This window comes from Cricetulus griseus, chromosome 4 (assembly GCF_003668045.3).
Source record: "Cricetulus griseus strain 17A/GY chromosome 4, alternate assembly CriGri-PICRH-1.0, whole genome shotgun sequence".
NCBI lineage: Eukaryota > Metazoa > Chordata > Mammalia > Rodentia > Cricetidae > Cricetulus > Cricetulus griseus.
In genome coordinates, this window is record NC_048597.1 from 96,315,991 (window position 1) to 96,337,810 (window position 21,820).

The 21,820-nt window shown below is 47.5% G+C and overlaps 1 protein-coding gene across 1 annotated transcript in view; it reads right to left on the reverse strand.

Moving 5' to 3' along the window:
* Ccdc60 (coiled-coil domain containing 60) overlaps positions 1 to 19,464 on the reverse strand; it is a 145,247-nt gene extending 125,783 nt beyond the window's left edge. The window contains exon 1 of the mRNA XM_035444174.1: positions 19,357 to 19,464. Within this exon, the coding sequence (XP_035300065.1) occupies positions 19,357 to 19,464 (108 nt within the window). The remainder of the gene's footprint in view (positions 1 to 19,356) is intronic.
* Positions 19,465 to 21,820: the final 2,356 nt, after the last annotated feature.

Consider the following 21,820-nt stretch of genomic DNA (forward strand, 5'->3'; position numbering starts at 1 on the left):
CTACCACATCTGTGCCACTGCCCCACCCCAGCCACAATCAGCCTGTTCGGGATTGGCCCCCGGTCGGAGAGAAAGCTTGAACACCAGACACAGAAAGTCTGAATCCTGCTAATTACTACCTGTGGCATCACCTGGGAAGTGTCACCTCATCTCCCCGAGTCTGACTCCTCGATTATCAAATGAAGCTTAATATAGTTCTCACAGTTGTTCTGAGGATTAAATGAAATAATATGCTTAAGATCTGTCCATCACCATGCCTGCCTCCCGTGTGGACACTCAGTGAAGTGTCAGCTTCCATCTGTTTTCCATGGCTGTGGAGCTTTCTGCACACCCTAGGGCCTGCCTTAATCTTCACCTCATTCTCCCAAGTCATCCTTGATTCTCATCTCCGGGCTTCTTCTAGGGCCCTCACCGAGTCACTGGCTGGAGTCACTCTTCCCAGATGTTTCGCTCCCGTGGTAGCCTGTGCCTGCTCTTTCTGCCATGTTCATCCGGCTTGAAATGGCTTATTGGACAGGAGTCTCCCTGTCCGGGCTTCTGGCTTACATCAGGGCTGAAACAGAGCTCTGCTCACAAGTAGAGTGTCCCGTACAAGAGCACCAGCAGCGGGCAAATGGAGGAAGTGTGGTGCACTCATGACATTGAGTATGATGACTCAGAAATAGAAGTGAACATGTTCTGACATGCTTGGTCTTGTGGATGAGGTCCAAAGGCTTGTGGGATGAGAGAGGCAGCCACAGAAATGCATGGACCGTAACAATCTCGCCACCGAGAGTAACCAGCAAACAACCACACAGCATGGATGGTGTCTGGCTGGGGGTCGGGGGAGGAACTGGTGTGGGGGCGTTTACCGGTGCTCTGTGTTGAGTTTACCAGCAGTTACATGGCACGGCATGGCAACATGGGCTTCCCATACCATATTAAGCTGCAGAAGTGAGGTGGGTGTGTTGTATTGTGTATATATGTGTTGAATGCAAGTTAAGAGTTCAAAAGGATGGTTTTAAATGATTGGATCAGGGCTGGGGAGATGGCCCAGTGGGTACAGAGCCTGCTGCACAGGTGTGAAGACCAGGTTCAGGTCCCCAGAACCCAGGTAAGAGCTGGGCATGGCAGCACATGCCTGTAACCTCAGTGATGGGGCAGAGGTGGGACGATCCCTGGGATTTGCTTGTCAGTCCATTGTCTTGACAAACTGAGGAGTTTAGAGTTAAGTGACAGACCCGGTTCCCACTCCCCAAATTTAAAAAGGTGAGAAATGATAAAGACTCCTGATGCTGACTTCTGGCTCAGATCCATGTACACCTGTATGCACACAAGCATACACACATGGACACACACATAACACACGTGCGTGTGCACCTAAGCATACACACATAAATGTGTAACCCCCCTCCCCTTGATAAAACAGACTCAGGTAAGGAACTATTGGAGGAGCAGGGAGAGAGGGGGCTGAACCCATGTGAAATCCCTGGCAGTTAAGCACTGACAATTTCTAAGGAAGAGGGGTGTTTGGGTGCGTGTGTTGGAGCTTGTTTTCCTTCTAAGACAGGAAAATAAGATTAACAGCAAAGATTATAATCTCAAAGTTGCTGGAGAGCCATGGAGCCAAAAGACCAAAGGAGAGAATATTCCAGAATAAAGAGTTTTTAGGAGCTACAAAATGCACAGAACAACAGAATGATGCCTTTGAAGAAGCAATCAAGGCCTTCCCCCTATAGTCCAGTAACCAGTGAAAATGCCCCTCACAGCTGTCAGCCCTCACAGCTGTCAGCAAAGGAATAGCATTTTCAGACAGGCCAAAAAAAAAAAAAAAAAAAAAAAAAAAAAAAAAAAAAAAAAAAAGAAAGAAAGAAAGAAAAAAGAGAAAAGGGACTTTCTCAATGCTGTACTAATGGGTTCTCAATACTTTACTTATGGGACGGGACCTGGTTATCAGAGCGGCCAGGGCTGGTGGATTCCAGCCTGACAGGGTTCTGGCTGACCTCTCTGCTTCATGTTGGCTGCCAAATGTGAACAAGCACCTCCCACTCCTGCTGTCACAGAACTGTTCCTGCCTCTGTGGACATTCCAGTTCCTCCATGCTCTGGAGCTGTGAGGTAAGAGAGGTCCTTCCCCACCAAGCTGCTCTGTGGGTATTTTGTCCCAACCGCTGACACAGCTAGTGGTCAGCATCCATGATACGGCCAGATGATTTGGAGGAGAATAAGGTAATCTGTGGATGACCAGAAACACCTACTAGAGGCAGACATAACCAAATGACAAAACCATCCTTAGCACTTTTTTTTGTGTGTGTGATTGCTTTGCCATCCTTCGTCTTCTATGCAAAAACCACAGGCCCCAACATTCTTTAACAGGAAAATGAGCACACACAGGCACATTCTTGTAGTCCAAAACCAAACAACCACAACAAGAAACGAGAATCATGACAGCCTGAATTGCCCCAGTGAGCCTCACACACAAATAAATACATTCAGCTTAGCTCTGGTAGACAAAGTTCGCAGTCAGGCAAAAGGGATGGGGACAGTGACTGAGGAGAAGGGTGTTAGGGGGTCCCAGGAAGTTTGAGAGTTCTGGGGGGCTCTCTGGTGATCCTCTGAATCTTGGTTTTGTATGTTCACTGTAAAAAACCTTTCTAGAAGTTGTACATTGCTCTGTGTCCATTTTTCTACTTATGTGCTATTTACTTAATTTATAAAAAAATTTAGAGGATAATAAGGTAATTTAGGGAAAATCTACAAGGGAGAAGATTTCAGGACACATAGGCAAGTATAAGACATTGCAGAATTGTTTCTGACCTGAAACACTGCCATGAAGAAATGCTGGCTCTTTGGCCTTTGCTGTGAACCTGATGAAGAGTATAAGACATCTTTTGTTTGCATTTCTAGAGAAATTTGGTATTTGGATAGACATAGGCAAATGGGTAACAGATGGACCAGGGATGAGTCTGGAGGGCAGGTTGCTGGAAAGAGATCACAATGCTGACGCTGGAATTTGCACCTGGCATTCTGGGAACATCCTGTCCTAGATCTGTGAGGGAAACTGTTTAAAAACTGGAGAGAGTTTGTGTGACAGGAGTTCACAGCCCAAGTCTCAAAAGTGAAATCTAGCATTAGAGACACTAGACATGGAATTCTGAATGGAATGCATCTGTGTGCAGACTCTAATCTGAAAGAAAACAGAACAAAAGAAGCAAATATCTCCGCAGGGCTTGAATAACAAAGAAAAGAGACACAGGAAACCTTGGCTCCTACAGAAGTCTGTTGGGCTCGTGTGTTCAAAGTAGTTTCACCTACTATGACTGGGAGAGCATGGCCAGAGGGATTGGATCTCTACAATATTTTAGAATGATCCAGGTTGCATAGAAGGTAAGAATAAATGAGAACATTAAAAAAAATTCATCCCCAAAAGGATTTGTACAATTTGACAGGGAGGTCATAGGCCTGCTAGTTGAGGAAGATGAAGGGTTTATTGACCCTGTGATGGGAGATGTTATTCTGTGTATGTTTCTCTTATTGGCTGATGAATAAAACATTGTGTGGCTAGTGGCCAGGAAGGAAGGATGGGCAGGGCTATCAGGGGAGGAGAATTCTGGGAAGTGTAGGTAGAGAGGAGTCATTATGTGAGCGGGGAAGGAGAGGATTCGAAGCAGGAATTCTCTGGTAACATAGACCATGAAGAAATACATAGATTAGTAGTTATGGGTCAATAATTAAGACAGAACTAGCCAGTAAGAAGCCCAATCCACTGGCCAACAGTTTCATAATAAATATAGCATCTGTGTGTTCATTTGGGGCAAGGTGGTTGTGGAACTGGGTGGGAAATCCCATAACAACTCTGTCTCTTCTGTGAAGCTTTTCAACACAGCACTGGGCGCCCAAGTTATTGTCTGAACCTCAAGTGTCCTCTTGAGCACAGAGCCAGTGCCTATAAACTTCCTGACCTTGAGGAGAAGCACAGAGGCTCCTGGGTGAGCTCCTACCCCACCCAAGAATGTATCTTTTGCCTTGAACCCACTGGGCCTGTGGCACCTACTCTTCCACCCCCAAAGTCAGGAATATGCTTTGCTGGGAACCAGGCCATAGAAAAAGAAGAAATTATATATAATAACATTGCCTGGGCTCCTTTAATGCCTTGTAACTCAATACCAAGTTCTTTATTTTAAAAAAAATGCCCATCCCTTTGCAGGGAGGCAGCACCTTGGGAAGTCCTGTGCCCCCTGTGGAGCTCAGAGGAAATCTTCCCTTTTGTCTTTTGTAAAAGCGGAAAGGCAAACCTTCAGCAATGGGCCACTGATGCTGCACTTTTGGTCCTGTTGTTCACAACCGAGACGACGCCCGCCCTGGTGATCTTCTGCATTTGGTTTAAAACATCATCGGGGCCACTGTTATCAATCTTGCCTAATGATCTGTTTACCTGAGGTTCACGGCTACAGACAGATGCCCACCACAACCCACCACAACCCACCACAACCCACCACAACCCACCACAACCCCGGGCATACAAGATTCATGTATCTGAGAGATAGGGCGGTATTGCTTAGCATGGCTGCTAAACCGTCTGAAAGCCGTTGTTTCCTTTGTCCAAGGGGCCAGCATGGCTTTTGTCTTCCCTCTTTTTAAGCATATGAAATTATTAGAGTCATTAATTAAGCTAATTAAGCTAAAAGTAGGAAAGGGATAATTAACATATTGTTCTTCACTGTTACAATGACACTGGAGAGAAAGGAGGAGGGGGAAGGAGGGAGAAGGTGGGAGGAAGGGAAGGAGAGAGAGAGAGAGAGAGAGAGAGAGAGAGAGAGAGAGAGAGAGAGAGAGAGAGAGATTTACTTAAGATTGATTGAAGGCACAGTTCTCACACTCTCGGGAAATAAACCCTGCTTTTTGCTCTCTGAGAAGTAGCTTTTTCTTTTCCTCTGTCTCAGGGCTGGCTGCTTAGGTGGCACTTGACCTCGGCCCAGCATCCCCACTCTCCAGTCCAGACCCCTACTGTGTATTAAACTTAGATCCTTTAAGCCCTAGAAGAGGCTGTTATTCTTCACCAGTGGACAAAGGCTGGATGCAGATCCAGAAGGGGAGGAAAAGGTTAATCTGTGAGTGGCCACAGCCTGGCCACCTGTGGTGCCAGTTCTGTGGACAGGGTGGTTTCTCTTTACACACCCCTGTCACTTCTCAGGAGGAATACACAGGCTGTGTGAGCAAAGTCAGAAAATGAATTTGGAGAAAACTGACAAAATGAAGCCAAGCCTACACCCCAAGAAGGACCAGTGCCATGGGCATCCACTGGGGATGGGGGTGGTCGGGTGGACCTTTTGGGGCAGAAAGGCTTGGTTTTGAGGGTTGATTTCTCCCTGAGTAGTGTAGTAGTAAGTGGTCAGTGTTCTACTGCTGTGAAGAGACAGCATGGCCATGGCAATGCTTTTACAAGAAAGCATTTAACAGGGGCTGGCTTACAGTTTCAGAGACTTAGTCCATTGTCATCATGGTGGGGAGCATGGCAGCCTGCAAGCAGACACAGTGCTGGAGAAACAGCTGCAAGTTCTACATTTGGATCCATAGGCAACAGGAAGAGATAGGACTGGGCCTGACTTGAGCATTTGAAACCCCAAAGCCCATCCCTAGTGACACACTTCCTCCGAGGCCACACCACCTAATCCTTCTCAAGTAGTGCCACACACTGATGACTAAGGATTCAAATATATGAGCCCGTGGGGCCCTTTCTTATTCAAACCACCAATGCCTCCATTTAAGTCCCTTTTGTTTCCCCTCTGGGACAGTTTTCCTGTGTACGAAATGGAAGTGACACTACCTGTTCCCTCATAGTGTTGTCCTGAGGCCTGGAGGTAATGTCTGTTAATCTCCGGGTGCGCGGCAATGCCTTAGTACACAGGAAGACAAGGGACAGGCTCTGGTGCAGACTTGGGTGTCAGATGCGCAGGCAGCAAACTCAAACACAAGTGAGACACACCCGCTTCACCAGCATCTCCAAGGTCGATGGGGAAGAATGGACCCATGAACCTTGGCTACGGCGAGAAGACAAACAGAGTGGGGAGGGAGGAAGAAGCGAGGGATGAAGGGAGGGATGTGTGGGTTGATTGCCTCCACACTGGCTTCTGTGATGTGGAGCTGTGACCACACAGGGAAGGAGGCAGGGACCCTACATACGGAGGGAACATGGCAACTGGGGGGTCTAATGGGGTCTCCCAACACCTCCCTGGAAAGCCTAGAGGACAGGGACAGGCTAGGGAGTTTCTGGGGTAGGGTGGGGGAATGAAGAGTAGAGGCTGTTGGGTCAAGGAGCGGCACTTGTCTTCAGTGGTGTATCAGTGAGCGTGTGCCGACATGCTTCCTCATGGCTCAGAGCGTCGCCATAGGGATGAGCATCTTACTGAAGGCTGCGATACTGAAGAAAATGTCCCTGCCACCCACAACAATTAACTCCATAAATCCTCCAAGGAGGGTGGGACCTCATTGCCAATTTCCCTTCCTAGGGTGTTGATAGGCTCAGTCCTGTGGCAATCATGCACAGTTCCCTGGGACACACACACACACACACACACACACACACACACACACACACACGCCACTACATGAAAGTAGAAGTGGGGATTGAAGGGACACAGTTTGGCAAGAAGAAGGGGATTCAACAAGAGAGGGTAACATGGATGAACATGAATGAAATACATGACTATATCATGATGAAGCCAATCATTACGTATACTTAGTGGATGCGGATAAACCACTAAACATAGGAAAAATCGAGGCTTTCTGCTTCTGCTCCCACAAACCCTTTGGACTATCCCCCAACTCTCACCATCCTTCCATCTCCCCACGAGGAAGCTGGGTTGATATTCCCTCAAATTCCTTGGTGCCTCCTTTAAAAGGTCTAAAAATAGCAGACAGAGGCTTGATTAGCAGACGACAAGATCCGCTAATAAGCAAGGGAACATAGGTGACAATCGTGTGCTAATTGCCTTTTGGGCATTTGCTTCAAGGGCTCTTGGGAAGGAAACATTGCGGCTGCATTACCCTTTTGGTGCCTTCTCCTGAATACATAAAGAATAATCAGCCGGGAAGCCGTCATTTCTGGAAATGTCAGCATTTAAACGTTTTAATTCTTGATGGTTGGGGCCACTGGCTTTGATCCCTACGTGGCAATAGTTATATGAGTATCCTCAGTGAGTACTTCCTACACATCGGGGACACTTCTGGGCATTTTGTCACCAGTCCTTCCAACAACCCAATCAAGTAGCAACTGTTATTATTTACACGGTAGAGAGAAGGAAACTGAGGCATGGAGAGTAACTTGCCTGTGGTCTGGTATGCTTAGGATGGTAACAGCTAATCTTGACTGGATCACCTGGGAGACACACCCCTGGGGTGTTCTGTGAGAGTGTTTCTAGAGGGGAGAGACAGGGGAAGGAAGGCCTGTCTTCACAGGGGTGCTACTTTTAGTGGTCTGAGCTACAATGAAGGTCCAAGCAGGGTTACAAACAGGGTGGTGTTTGCATCACATGAATGAAGCCCTGGGTTTCATCTCCAGTATCAACTCCCTCCCCCTCCAAGAAAAGGAGGTCCAAGGAAAAAGCAGTGTCCCCTGCCTGCCTTCACTTCTTACAGAAAGAGGGCCTTTATTTCCTTGGCTACACTACACTTCAGTTTCTTTGGCCTTTAACCTGGAAGGAATAACTGCAGCACCCCCACACACTCCCCCCAAGGAGCTGCTCAACCTTCCCAGACCGACTGGGACTGTTGAAGTATTGTGGACAGAACTAAACTGGGCATTTGCTTCTCCAGGGTGCAGATAGCCATTCTGGGCTCTCCAGACCTTGTTTGGTAAATGCTACTTGAATAAATCCCTTTTGTAGTTATTATCCTGGGCCCCAAGAGATGGCTCAGCTGTTAAGAGCGCTTACTGCTCTTGTAATGGACCTGGGTTCAGTTCCTGGTACCTACAGCTGCCTGTAACTCCAGCTTCCAGGGGATTTGATGCCCTCTTCTGGTCCCTAAAGGCTCCTGCATACACATGGTGCACATAAATACACACAGACACACGCACACATAAATAAAATAAGCAATCAGTCTTAGGGTATACACCCATCCTACTGCTTCTGCTTCTCTAGAGAATCCTGCCAATACACTGGGTATCCCTCTGTGGGGCACCCAGCATAGGTAAGGGTACAGGTGGATGGAACACGGTGGGTCCCTGATACTGTGGGACAGACAGCTGCCTGAGGATGGGTGTGCAGATGTAGAACTGTCCTTGGTTCCCCCAGATGGACTCTCACGGGGTCCCACCCCATGCACAGGCACTTTCTGAACATTCTGTTCTCTGAGCCGAGTGCTCAGATATCAGGAAAATGAGAAAATTTACCATGAAGAGTCCTTTTTGTGTTTTTTTAAGAAAACAAACCAACAAAAAATCCTATGGGTCAGAGCTTAGATTCAGAGGGAAGTCATTTACCTTGGTATACCTAAATTATCCAACCCAATTAAGCTATTTAAATGATCAGCATTTCTCCCCATCCCCAGGCCTCATTATCTGGGCCTATTGTCCCCTTTCCTTTAGCTGGCAGGCCTTCTTTGGCAGTGTATTGACCTGGGATCAAAACATGCCTTTCTTAGAAACGTGGCTATAACTAGAAACGGCGTCTACACTTGCATCAAAAGGGTTCTGCTTGGGAAGCTGTGTCTAAGCCATGCTCACCGCTTCTTCCCTTGCTTCCTCCCCCTTCTTTAGGTCTGCTCTGTGCCAGGAGCCCGACAGCATATTTTAGCAAGATCTCAAGAAAATGCAAATGTCTTTGCCCGTGGTCACGGACACAGTCAGATTCGCATGCGTGTTGCCTAGAGCTAAAATTGGCATTCTCCTTTTTTTTTGTCAGAGACTTTTTGAATATACCCCTTAAAAACTTGCTCCAACAGATGCCTCTCCAATGAGAGAGTTGCTTACCTCCTGTTCGGTGTCCCACCACAGCCTGTGGGCTCCTCTTAGCAACACAGGCTCTCTGAAATTATTTGGTCAGGGATTAAAACTTCCACTTATCTGGGTGATGAGGAATAGGTCAATGTGATAGGATGGAGGATCACCTGGGAGGCAAACCTCTGGGCACATCTGTGAAGGATTATCTAGAGTGGGTTGATGGAGGTGGGAAGACACTATGAATGTGAGTGGCACCATTCCCTGGCCTGGGGTCCTGGACTGACCCGAAAGGAGAAAGTGTAAGTGAACCCCAGAATGTATCACTCTCTGCTTCCTGGTTGGGGAATCCAATGAGACCAGACTCCTCAAGCTCTAGTCACTATAACTTCTCCACACCCTGTAACTGTGAATGGAAATAAAGTCTTCCTTTCTTGAGTTACTTCTTTCTGGATATTTATATCAAGGCAACAGGAAAAGTAGCCAGTACATCTGGTCTACCTGAGCAGGAACCCTCTCTCTCTCTAAGGTTCTACTATATGTCTCTGCATATAGTAGCTTATGATCTCATCTGTTCCACAGGACTGAGACATTTGTGTCAATCACACACAAAGACCACCTGTTGTTTGATGGATAAACAGAAGGTCGTTATTTTTCCCTCTCTAGTCATGTTACAACAACAGAGGCCAGAAAATTCTAGGTTAGATTCTCTGCTCAGGTGAAGATGAAGGAACTGGGGAGGTCACATGCTTCCTCCAGAGTCATCCAGATGGGCAGCAAGAGAGCTGGGAGGGAGGGCTCCCAATTCCAGGCAAAGGGCTGTGGCTGTCCTGACACCATTTGGATCCCTGGGAACACCCTGTCGTGGACAACCATGGTGGGCTTGGCTGTCTTTGGGAACTGCGTTGAGAGGTAGCCCTGAACTGTGCTCCACCTGGCCCTCTGGCTCCTCTTTCTATACCAAGTGGAGTTGATTTGGCTTTAACACCAATGAGTGGCTGACTGTGAACCAAGCAGGTCCTGGACAGGTTGATCTGTTTCAACCAAAGCTTAACCGAATGTCTAGCATGTGGCAGGTCCTTCTGGATGCTAGAGTTACAATGACAGACAAAGCTAACCTGCTTCTTGCCTTTGAGAAGCTGTGAGTTTGACAAGGGAGAGGGTGTTAAGTCAGAAAAGCTGATAAACAGGAGCCTGAGACCTAGTTTGGGAAGGGATGCTCTGGGAAGGCTTGTCTTGTCTAAAAGGTGCCCATCAAGCTAATACTGAAACATACTCTGGGAGGAGGAGGAAGATGGAGGGCATGGCATATTCCAAAACCACGGATGAGGTAAACTTGGTGGGCTCCTATAGTAACTTCTAAACCCCATTAAAGATGTAAGTTCTCATCCTGGAGTGTGTGTGTGAGAGAGAGAGAGAGGGAGGGAGAGAGGGAGGGGGGGAGAGAGGAGAGAGAGGAGGGAGAGAGAGGGAGGGAGGGAGAGAGGGAGGGAGAGAGAGATATGGGTGCCTCTCTGTATGTATGCACATTTGTATTTGTGGATGTGGGTGTGCACTTGTGGAGGTCAGAAGACAACTGGTCCTTGCCTTTCATTTTGTGTGTGCAGAGTCTCTTTGCTGTTCATCCCCGTGTTTTCCAGGCCATCTGGCCTGTGAGCTTCCAGGGATTTCCCCCTCCTCTGCCTCCCATCTTGCTGCAGATCACTCAGGTTACAGATGTTCACTACATCCCCAGCTTCATGTGCATCCTGGGGATGGGAACTCTGGTCTTCATGCTTGCACAGCAAATGCTTTATCGGCTATTTGTTATTAGTCCCTTTGATTAATAATCACTTGTGAGTATCTTTGCCGACAGAACTGTAGGCTCTTTGGGAGAAGACCCTGGGTTTGGCTCATTTTAGTGTCCTTCAAACATCTGTCACAGGGTAGGTAGGTAGGTAGGTGTCCAGTGTAACCTTAGAAGATGATCCTGACAGTGTCCTAGCCTAAGGCTGGGTGGCAGGATGCCTGTCCTTCCTGCCTCTGATCTACAGAATACAAAACCCTTGACAACTCATCCCACAAAGCATCCCAGCTCCACAGGCTTCTGAGAAATCTCAGGCCACCTCTAGCCTGGCAATGCGAATCACCACACACAGCTGACTTTCAAGTTTTTACATAAGCTGCCAACTGCATACATTCCAGTTTGGGCCGAAATCTTTGAGATCTGAATCGAGCCCCAAAAGGTGTCCTCAGTGGAGTTTGAAAACAGGAATTCAGAATGGGGAAAATGCCACTGTCTCATAATAGACGATGCCCCATTACTGGCGATTTTAGCTTCTTAGATTTTGAATTTGGCTGTCAAAAAGATCTCTGAGGAGGGGAAATGATGGTTTGTTCAGCCTGAGAAATGTTGAATTGGCTTCTTTCTGATTTTGATGTAAGTGACTCTTGCTACCGAAGCCCATACGGATTCATGCAACATTTGGATTCAGCAGCGATGGCTGAGGTTTGGAGAATGTGCAGATATAGGGAGGGGGAACAAGACTGAGTGTCTTACAGCCATGTGGTGGCCTGGCTAAGCCGTTCCTGAACTTCTCATATCTCTGGATCTCCCCTTATGCTGTGAGTGTACTCCTAATCTCCCAGAATGAAGTCCCTGGTGACACCCGGCATCCACGGAGTTTGCTACACTCTTGGCGTTCTGTATTAGCTGAGTGGATGGTTGCTCCAACAGGGTGACTGTTCTTCTCCTGTGTACTAGCTTATTTTTCTGTCACTGTGCCTACAGTGTCTGATGGAGATGACTAGGGAAGGACAGCTTTACTGTGGCCCACAGTTTCCAAGGGCTTGACTGGGCATGCTATCGAGGGTGTGTCTGCAGACCCCAACGTGGTGGCCAGGAAGACAAGAGAAGCAGAATTTCAGACTTGGGTGGCTTTTTCCCTTTCTCTGTGTGTACTGTCTAGGCCCCCGGCCCATTGGATAGTGCAAATCACATTCAGAGTAGGCCTTCCCCAATCAGTTCATCCCCTGGAAATGCACTCACACCTGCAGTGCTGTGCCTTGGCCTCCTGGGTGATTCTAAACCCAGGCTAGTTGATAACAGAGATGGACAGCCACCCTGGGCTCTCTGATGGGTTCCATAAGATACCCATGTGGGCGAATACAGTTGTTGAATGGGGCTAGGTCAGGCTCTCAACCTGTGGGTCGTCACCCCCTTGACAAACCTCTAGCTCCAAAACTATTTACAATTTATTTAGGACAGTGGAAAAATTACAGTTATGAAGTAGCAACAACCATAATTTCATGGTTGGGGTGGTCACCACCACATGAAGAACTGTGTTAAAGGGTCACCGCATTAGGAAGGTTGAGAAACCACTGGGCTGAGACAAGAATGCCTGTCTTTTGAAGATCTACCTGTGGGGGTGTGGCTCAGGACTCCCAGTGCTGGAGGTTGTCTGAGCTCATTTGTATCAGTCACTACTGATCTGTCAACCTAACACCATTGCCATCTCCAACACACCCATCTGCCTCTTGCCCTGCTTTCTGTGTCAGTGTTACAGAAGCCTTCCCAGTAGCTCTTACACTGAGGAAAGAATGGCAACGCCACTCAGGCAAGTGAGACACTGGTGAACATTAGCGGGGAGGGTTCTTGGACTTGTTTCATTAGAGGAGCAATTAGGGATCTTGGCTGTGAGACCTGGAGTTGGGGGCAGCCATTGTGTGATCATGAGAAGCAGCTGTGGCATCCCAGAGTGATTGAATCAATACAGAAGCTGCCTGCCTCCAGACTTCTTCTCATGAGAGAAGCAAATTCACTTGACTGTTGGTCTCTCTCTCTCTCTCTCTCTCTCTCTCTCTCTCTCTCTCTCTCTCTCTGTGTGTGTGTGTGTGTGTGTGTGTGTGTGTGTGTGTGTGTTTGCAGCCTGCAATGGTCCTAGTCAATACCCGGTGTTTTCCTTTGATTTTTCTCTGTAACTTCTGGCTCTCTATGGGATTTCAGTGTGAGTTATGGGACCAGGCTGAGGGTTAAATTCAAGGGATCTGAACTACACTCGTGGGCACGCTCTTTCTAATTAACTAGTTAATTAGAAATAATTATTTTGAGACAGAGTCTGGTTATATAGCCCAGGCTGGTCTCAAATTCACGACCTGTCCAGTCACAGCTTTCCAAGAATCTGGAAATACGGGCCTGAGTCACCCACCATGGCTGCTTCCTTCTCAGCAACCTAGGGGTTCAAACTGGGTCAGGAATTTCTGCCACCAGGGTGAACTCTTGGGAGGTGTTTTAGCTTCCATGCAAATCTAAAACGGGCCCAGACATGCTTTCTGTGCCTCTCCTTGAGCTGGGATCTGGCCTTGCTAATGATGGGGCCCCAGCCTTCCGTCAGCTCTTCTAAACTTTGCACTGATGTGTGTAGTAGCTTCAGACTGGTAGTGGCATTCACGGTCAGGTGGAGAAGAGAGAGAACAGGAGCTAATAGACCCTGGATTGTCTATCAGCGCCCCCACCACATCACTTTATTTAACCCATTAAAACACCAACTCAGGGACCTAATGCCATTCAATTCAGTTAGTTCACAGATCTCACCCTAGACAGGTCCAAAGGGGGAAACTGATTTGCCCGGCTTCAAAGCTGGGTCTCCTTGGGGGGTCTCTGTTGCTTATGTCACAGGAGAAGACTGTGCTTTGCCTCTCCCGTCCTCCCACTGTCCCCTCCTCGGGATGCACAGCTGCTTCCTTGGAGAGGGACAAAGAGATGCCTCATTCTGTCCAGTGCAGAGCCTGCCTATCATTCTTCCTATATCAGGAGGTAATGGACCAGCTCCTTCCTGCCTCCTGACTGATCATAGAGAGGAACTGCTGTCATCAGGTCTGCAATTAGACACAGTGAAGGTCCACTATGGTGAGTAGTACCAGCTCGGAGCATTAGGCAAAGAAGGAAGGAAGGAAGGAAGGAAGGAAGGAAGGAAGGAGTATGAACATTAAAACACATACACACACACACACACACACACACACGATTGTGAAGTGCAATTGTCTTGTGCAGTCACCATAGGTCCCCTTGGAGACAGGAATGGCTCCCTGCTATTTTCCTGACCCAAATCTTGCCTGGCACACAGGGGTCTGGCCACCTACCTTTTCCCCAGCATTAAACCACAAGCAGTCATTAGATAATTTACTACTTTTTCTGGGTAATCAGTGATCCAGTGTGGGGGTGTGGCGTCCTTGATTAGAGGTCAGGAGATCACCTGGCTCCAGGCTGGCTCCCAACAAAGCTGCAGTGACTGATCTGGCCATTACCTCTCCTGGCCACAGTTCCAAGTCTGCTGAGAGGAGAACCGCAGTGAGGTCCGCTGTCCTCCTAGCGGGGCTTCCTGTGGCAGGAACGAATCTTTCTAAAACTTCTTGGATTTCTCTGTCTTGGACTCCAGGAACTCTGAGTGCAGGGTGAGCTGGGGCTCTGGGAAGAGTCCTCATTGTGAATGTTCAGGCTCAGGTATGTTCAGTATGAGGGTCCTGCCTGGCTCCTCATCCCCTTCTCTCTGCACCTGCCTGCTGGGTTCTCAGCAGGGAACTGGGACCTTGGAGCTCTGCGGGCCCTAGTGTACCCAGGGATGGGACCCCAACCCTCTAGTCATTAAAGAGATTAAACACCACTACCATGGCAGCTGGTATTCAGTGGCGCGGACTGCGACAGGTTCCGTTTGAATTTTACCCGCAAAAACCCATCTGTTTCTAAGAGCAGTGTTACCAGGGTGGAGCCTTTTAGCTAAACATTGCAGTAAGAGGCACATTCTGCTCCACATTTTAACATCTCCTCTCGTTAACTGGTGCAGCTTGCTTTTAAATCAAAACACATCATAAAATAGAAGCTGCATCATAAAAGAGAAGTGTCCTATTTTTCCAAAGAAATGGGAATAGGCGAGGCGGGTCATCAGGGAAAGAGGCTGGCTGTGAAGGCCTGGTTGTAAGGATTCAGGCATTATGCTGGCCTGCCCCTAGGTACCAGGCAGAATGCACTCAGGCAGGCTCCTGGACAGGTCAGGGTCCTATGGCTGCCACATCACTACGTAGTCTGCACGTAGATGCAAAGGACCCTTTAAAAGAAAAACTCCACCCGCTTCCGCTCTTTTTCCTCGATGTTCTTCACTTAAGCTCTCTCTGCCTGGCATGTTGGTTCCTTGCCTGTCATGGAATCCGCCAAGGTCCCCCATGTGCTTTATTCCTAACACTGGTGACCTGAGCCCTGCTCCCAGAACCCATGTTAAGGTAAAAGGAGAGAATTTACTCAGACCTCACTGTGGGTACCGTGGGACACGTGCTGCGCTCCTCCCCACCCCCCAGGCCATGCCCGCAGTACAAATTTAAAAGTGGCACATGTGTTTCACTAAATTGCATAGCAGGGCTTGGAGAGGAAGTCATTTGTCTAAGGTCACCGACCTAGAGGCAGAGCTATGGCAGAAACCCACATGGCTTATTGGAGAACCTTCTCATTATTTGTGCCACTGTTGAGTCAGGAGGGGACTCCCCTGGAATGTTTTTCGGGAACTTTTAGGATCTGGCCAAGTTCAGACCATTCTTTTCTATCTTAGGGTTTAATGATGACAAGTTAGGAACTCTAGGTCTGGAGAGCCATTGTCACCATTCTTCTGGAATGTTTATAAGGTCCCTAGCCTTTTCCAAGTCAGAAACTCGGTTCCCTGCAATCTCCCACGTGAACCATCCCTCTACTGTGGTTCCTCTGTTAGACCCTCCCCGGCTTCACAGAACCCCTAAACATCTGGGAGCCTGAAGGTTTCTTCAACAAAAGATTTCAGCCAGGGGATTTGCATGCTTAGATCACTTCTGTTGGGAGAAACAACAACAACAACAACAACAACAACACACACACACACACACACACACACACACACACACACACACACACACACACACGCAGGCACACACGCACAGAACCCTACAATAACTCCAGCAAAGCAGAGCCGCATGAAGAGGCTGTACAGGAAAGCAATCAATGCAACATTAATTCTGATCTCACAACCTTTATCTCTGTGAGAAGGAGAAATGACTAGCCTTGGAGGCTTTGGAGTCATCTGTGGCAGTGCCGGTAGTCCACACTTACTAAGACCATGTGATGGATGCAGTATGGCCCCGCCTTCCTCCGGGGGATGCACAATCACTCATGGGAGTTATCTCCCCTGCACTCTTCCTCCGGCCTGGCATTTTGTTATTCTTCTTTATGTATCTTTCCCTTCCCTCTCCAAAACAGGCCTGGAAACCATCTAACTTTGTAGGCAAATATAGGCAAATCCACAAGAGTTTGTTTCAGGGGGGTGTTTAGGGTTTATTAGAATATACTCACAAATAAACAATGCAGTGGTTTTCCCGTTCTGCCTGGGGGATGAATAGAGCCAGCAGTCCGACCTCCAACTACCACTTGAGAGTGTTATTGCCCCCTCTTTCCTTTAAAGGGGTCATTTTTGCAGACAAGAAGCTCAACCCTAAGACCAGTACACCAAGTCCTGTCGGCAGAATGAATTCCCACATGACTGTTTTCCTTCCGCTTACATGCTGGGCACTGAACAGGACAACCTCTGGGTTAGCAAGGGGACGCAGAGAAGGACCGAATTTTGGAATGAGCAAGGTTCCAGTTCAAATCCCAGTTCTGCCCCCTTGCCTGAGTCCTTTCCTCTCTGAGCCTTGGTCCTTAGTTCGTCATCACCACCGTGGTGGCAACTGAAATTATTGTTAGTTTTATTGCCCCCAAGATCTGTCTTTATAGCCACATATTTCCTTGTAGTTTGTTATAACCTAGGTGGGGTTAATCATTGCGTTCCTGTGGATCTCAAATGTTGAAGTTCAGAAAGGTGTCATCCTCTGAATGATGGCGAGAGAGACCCTGAGGTCATTGTATGTCTTAGAAAGAGGAACAGCAGTGAAAGGATATCTTTTTAAAAAATACAATAAATTTTATTTTTGTGTGTGTGTGTGTGTGTGTGTGTGTGTGTGTGTGTGTGTGTGTGTGTGCACGCACCACGGTGTGCATGAGGAGGTCATAATGGGAGATGCAAACAAAATGTACTGTCTTTTCTATGCAACTTAAATAAGACAAACAACCATAAAAAATTGTGAAGCATCCACTTATCAGAAACTCAAATTCCTCCAGGGTCATCACTTGTTGAAATCAAAATATGTGCTCAGCTTTCCTTTCTTCCTAGAAACTGATGCTCTGTATTAGCCAATGGCATGAGAATGTGATGCTGAACTCACATCACTCAATAGTGAGACATAGGGAGCTGGAGAGCTGGTTCATCGGTTAAGAGCACTGGGTGCTCTTCCAGAGGGCTATCACACCTGTCTGTAGCTCTAGTTCCAGGGGATCTGACACCCTCACACCAATGCACATAAATAAAGAGTGAGACACAGGACCTCTCTGCATTAGGAGAAAAACAAAACAAAAACAAACAAAAAACAAAACAGAACAAACAAACAAAAACCTCAAAGGGACCTCCCCTGGGAATGTTTGCTTGTTTGCATGCTAGGCACCTTTTGGAAAAAGTAAGGCTATTTACCTTTCCAAAATTCTTTGGACTGTGCGGTCATTTTCTTAGGACCCATTTCCTATGTCAGAGAACAACTTGTGGGGGTTGGCCAGCTGTGTGTGTCCTTTGAACCCCTCCTGTGACATCACCTCATACACCATTCTCCTTCCCTTCCTGCTCTGCCTGGAAGTATGGGTCCAGAGGGGGATGCTCTGGGTCAGACACACTCAGCAAAGCACTTAGAGATGACAGGAGAGACACACAGCTGTGTATCAGCCCCAGTGGGCAGAGCAAAGGGCGGTGAGTGAAGATGCATTACTGTTTCAAGAGTAGCAGCCTTGGGGCTGGAGAGATGGCTCAGAGGTTAAGAGCACTCACTATTCTTGCAGGAACAAGGGTTCCATTCCCTGTACATACATGGCGGCTCACTAGCAGGGGATCAGGTTTTGATTCCCTGTACATACATGGCAGCTCACAGTCCTCCTTAGCTCCAGTTCCTGGGGACCCAGTGCCTTTCACAGGTATCAGGCATACAGTGGAAAAGCACTCGTACACTTAACATAAAAATAACAAAATTATAAAAAACAAAAGAGGCTGCTTTTCTGGACCATGTGTAAGGTACCAGAGAGTTTAAGACTTCACCACCACAGGCCATCGTTCCTGGGGGCATGACTCTGAGTCCTCCTGAATCCCTGTGGGTGGACTAGAGTGGGCATTTTCACCTCCCTCCCTTGCCTATCCATGGTGGAGTAAGACTTCTAAGACATCTTAAAGTTAAACATATGACATTTAAATATATGACATTTGCATCTGGACCAATGACACAGCAGCATGCCCCAGACCCACCTTACATGCATGTAGATAGACCAGTTATGGCATTTGACTTCTCTTTGTCCTTGTTTAGGCCTAGCTGACATTCCCATTCTCAGTAGGAAGGAGGACAAGAAAGCTCAGAGATGCTGAGAGACTTGCCTGATGATGCACAGCAGGTACCACAGTCAGGCCAACCTTTAACCTCAAGAGTGACACCCAACATCTAGTCCCTCCATCCACAAAGTGAGGGGGAGGGCCTGTCTCTCTTGCCCAATGGATCTTGGGAGCTAAGTTCTGTGATCCCAGCCTACAATTCATCTTCATTTCCCTCTGACGCTCTACAGTGTCTCTGTCGATTTAGCCCATCATTTTGGAATTACTGGCTAATGGGATGGGCCCAGCTTGCAGTTCTGATTCGTGTTTTCATTCTCTGTGAGAAATCAACCATCCAGAGCAACAGGGATGTCTGGACAATTATACCTAGGCCCTCATCCCTTCCCCTCTCCCAGGCGGCCGAACCTGACCCATTTCTCTGGTTCAGCAGAGAGAAGTGACTCACCTGGGGCTGTTGATCTGATTCAAAAGAGGGCCAAAGGGCCTTCTTGCTGGGGACATTCTGCAACTTTTTGTTGGCCGGCACTTTGGTCATCTTGAAAATACCTCAGGCTTTAGCCCACGCCTTCAAGAGAAGGTTTTTTTGTTGCCTTATCCAGAATCTTCGACTTCAGCATTCACTAGTGTGAAAAGGTCCACAAGATTCTCCAAACCCACAAGTCCCAAGTCCAGGGACCCCAAGGAGGTCTATCCTAGGACTAGTTGGAAGGCTGAGCATCTGGTGTCCTGAGTAGGGAAGTCTGGTAAGGTCCCACAGGCAAGCCTGGACTGTTCAACTTGCACAAAGTCACTTTATAAGTGTTCCTTCTTTTTAAGGAGGGGATATCTTTCTCCTATAAGCAAAATAAAATGTGAGCCGAAAAATATAAAACTCTACAGATATAAGCCCCACCCTCGCCTAGCCAGCAAGATGAGAGAGCAAGGCAGGCCCCACTATGGGGCTCAGCCTTGGGGCCTAACTGCCAGGTAGGTCTCACTCGGTTACCTGGCAACCGGGACGACCAAGAGCTTCCTCCTTGGCTGGGATTGGTGGAGGTGAGGACAGGGACTCTTCCTGGTTGCTCTGAGCTGGTGGCCGGCCAGGGAGCCACATCGTCTAAACCTCTTTTGGGGTGGTGGTGGTGGTGGAGGAGGAGGTGGAGGGTGTTTTACATTTTTCTTTTTTTTTTTTTTTTTTTTTGCTCAGGCTGGAGAACTTAGCTTTTTCTCTACTTATCGCCAAGATTTCTTCCTTTCAAAGTCGGTTTCTTCCTGTTGTTCATCTAAGAGTGCTTTCTCGGGCTTTGTATTAAACGCTCAAATGTGTGCAGTTGTCCACTGCAGGTGCCTATTGCCCTTCCCACCTGAAAACTCCTACATGACCATTAAAACCATGTACAGATATAGATGTATACGTGTGTGTGTGTGTGTGTGTGTATGAGTACATGCCATTTATTGGAAGCCAACAATATACAATGCACTGTTTGTGTGTTTCACAAAACAATATTCCTGAACTGACTGTTATCCCCAGCCCAGAACCGTTTGATTCTAAATCCCAAGGTTTTACTCACTGAGGTAAGAAACCTAACTTTGTAAGTTTTGGGTTTTCAGATCTTTAATATTGGGGGCTTCAGGATTATTGAAGGGGAAGGATTAATGAAATAACACATGTGAGTAGCCCGCGTGGAGGGATGCTGTTAATGACTCTGGGAAGTGTCAACATTTTCGCTGTTCTGGGCTCACAGCCGAGCAGATGTTAATGCAGTCTGATATTTATTGATCACCTGCTCTGTGCCACCCTGCAGCAATTTACCCCATATATTTTGATTCTCATGCCTTCTCCTTGGCTGTATTTTATTCTGCCTCAATCCCTTTGGAGTTTTATTCCTAAACCTTGAGCTGTGAGGGTTCCGATCTCACCGATCTCACCGTGGCTCCATCTTCCTTTGACCCCCTCCCCCTGCTGAAAAGCTCTCTACAGAATGCAAACCACCTCCCTCTGAGAATGCTATTTTCTCTCCATCGTCTGTCCCAAGACTGAATCTGACCTTCCTCTCCACAGGAAGCCTGGCTCTGCCTGCTTCCTCTGTGGGTAGCATTCAGCAGCCATGGAGTGTTTTCTGAAGGCTGAAGATAAACAAAGTTATGTTTAGAGGACAGGGCCAGGCATGAGAAAGTGAGGAGCAGGGGAGGGGTGGCTTACAGGGCAATGTGGGTGGGGTGGTGAGGTGGAGTCAACCAGTCCTGCATGGTCTGGAGGAACCAGAGGAGAAGGGTTTGAAATCCGCTTGAGGAACTCTACATCTGTTTGCTAGTGTTGATTGTGTGGTGTACTGGCTCCATTAGGGTGTTTCCACATGTGTGTATAATGTAATTCAATCAATTCACTTCCTCTTGTGCCTCCCTTCCCTCCCCACTTCTCCCCTTCCACACTCTTCCCCTTGATTCTAACATGTAAGAGAAAACAAGAAAACATACAATTCTTGTCTTTTTGAGTCTGCCTTATTTCACCTAACACTACGATTTCCATTTCTAACCATTTCCTTGAAACTATGTAACTTCATTCTTCATGGTGGAAGAAAACCTCTATTGTGAATGCAGACAATGTTTTCTTTGAAGATTCCATGTGTGTTTGTGCATGTGTGTTTATTTGCGCACTCCTCTGTGTGTGTGTGTGTGTGTGTGTGTGTGTGTGTGTGTGTGTATTCCATGAATACTTAAGTGCAGTATTCATGGAAGCCAGAGAGGGTGTTCAGTTTCCCTGGAGCTGGCGTTCCATGAAGTTCTGAGCTGTCCCATGTGGATCTTGGGAACCAAACCAGCAGGCACCCTTAACCATGGAGCCATCTCTCTAGCCTTGAGATCATGTTTTCTTTGTTCATTCATTTGCTGAGGGGCCCTTGGGTGATTCTGAGACCTGGGTACTGTGGATAGTGATGGGAAAATAACTAGGGCTCTGCCTTCAACTTGGTCACCAAACAGCCTCAGTGATAGCAATCTGGTTGGAGTAGGCTGAAACCAACGGGGTCAGTCCCCATGACATGAAAGTGCTTAATGAGGTCAGTACTCATTTCTTTGTCAAATGCTGTTGATAGGAAGTTCTTCCCATTTCTTCAGCTTTAGTTTTTCATTTCGTGTGAAAGTCACATGCACCGACAGTTCATCCATTTTATGCCTTTCACTGGGAACTAAGGGACAAGTGCACAGAGCTCTGGTTCCAGATGGTTGGTGTCATCTCCCTTCTCTGGTCAAGGGTTATACAGCTTAAAGCAATGGGTGGACTCCCCAGTGCTTGAGGCATTCAAGCGAATGCTATTTGGCTTCTTCACAGGCTTGTGGTTCATGAATTAAACCAGTGTTTAAATCCCAACCCACAATTACCAGCTGTGCAACAACACTACCCAAATCATTTCTCCTAGAGCCTTAATTTTCTCCTTATAGAGTGGTGGAAATTGTACACCCATGAAAAT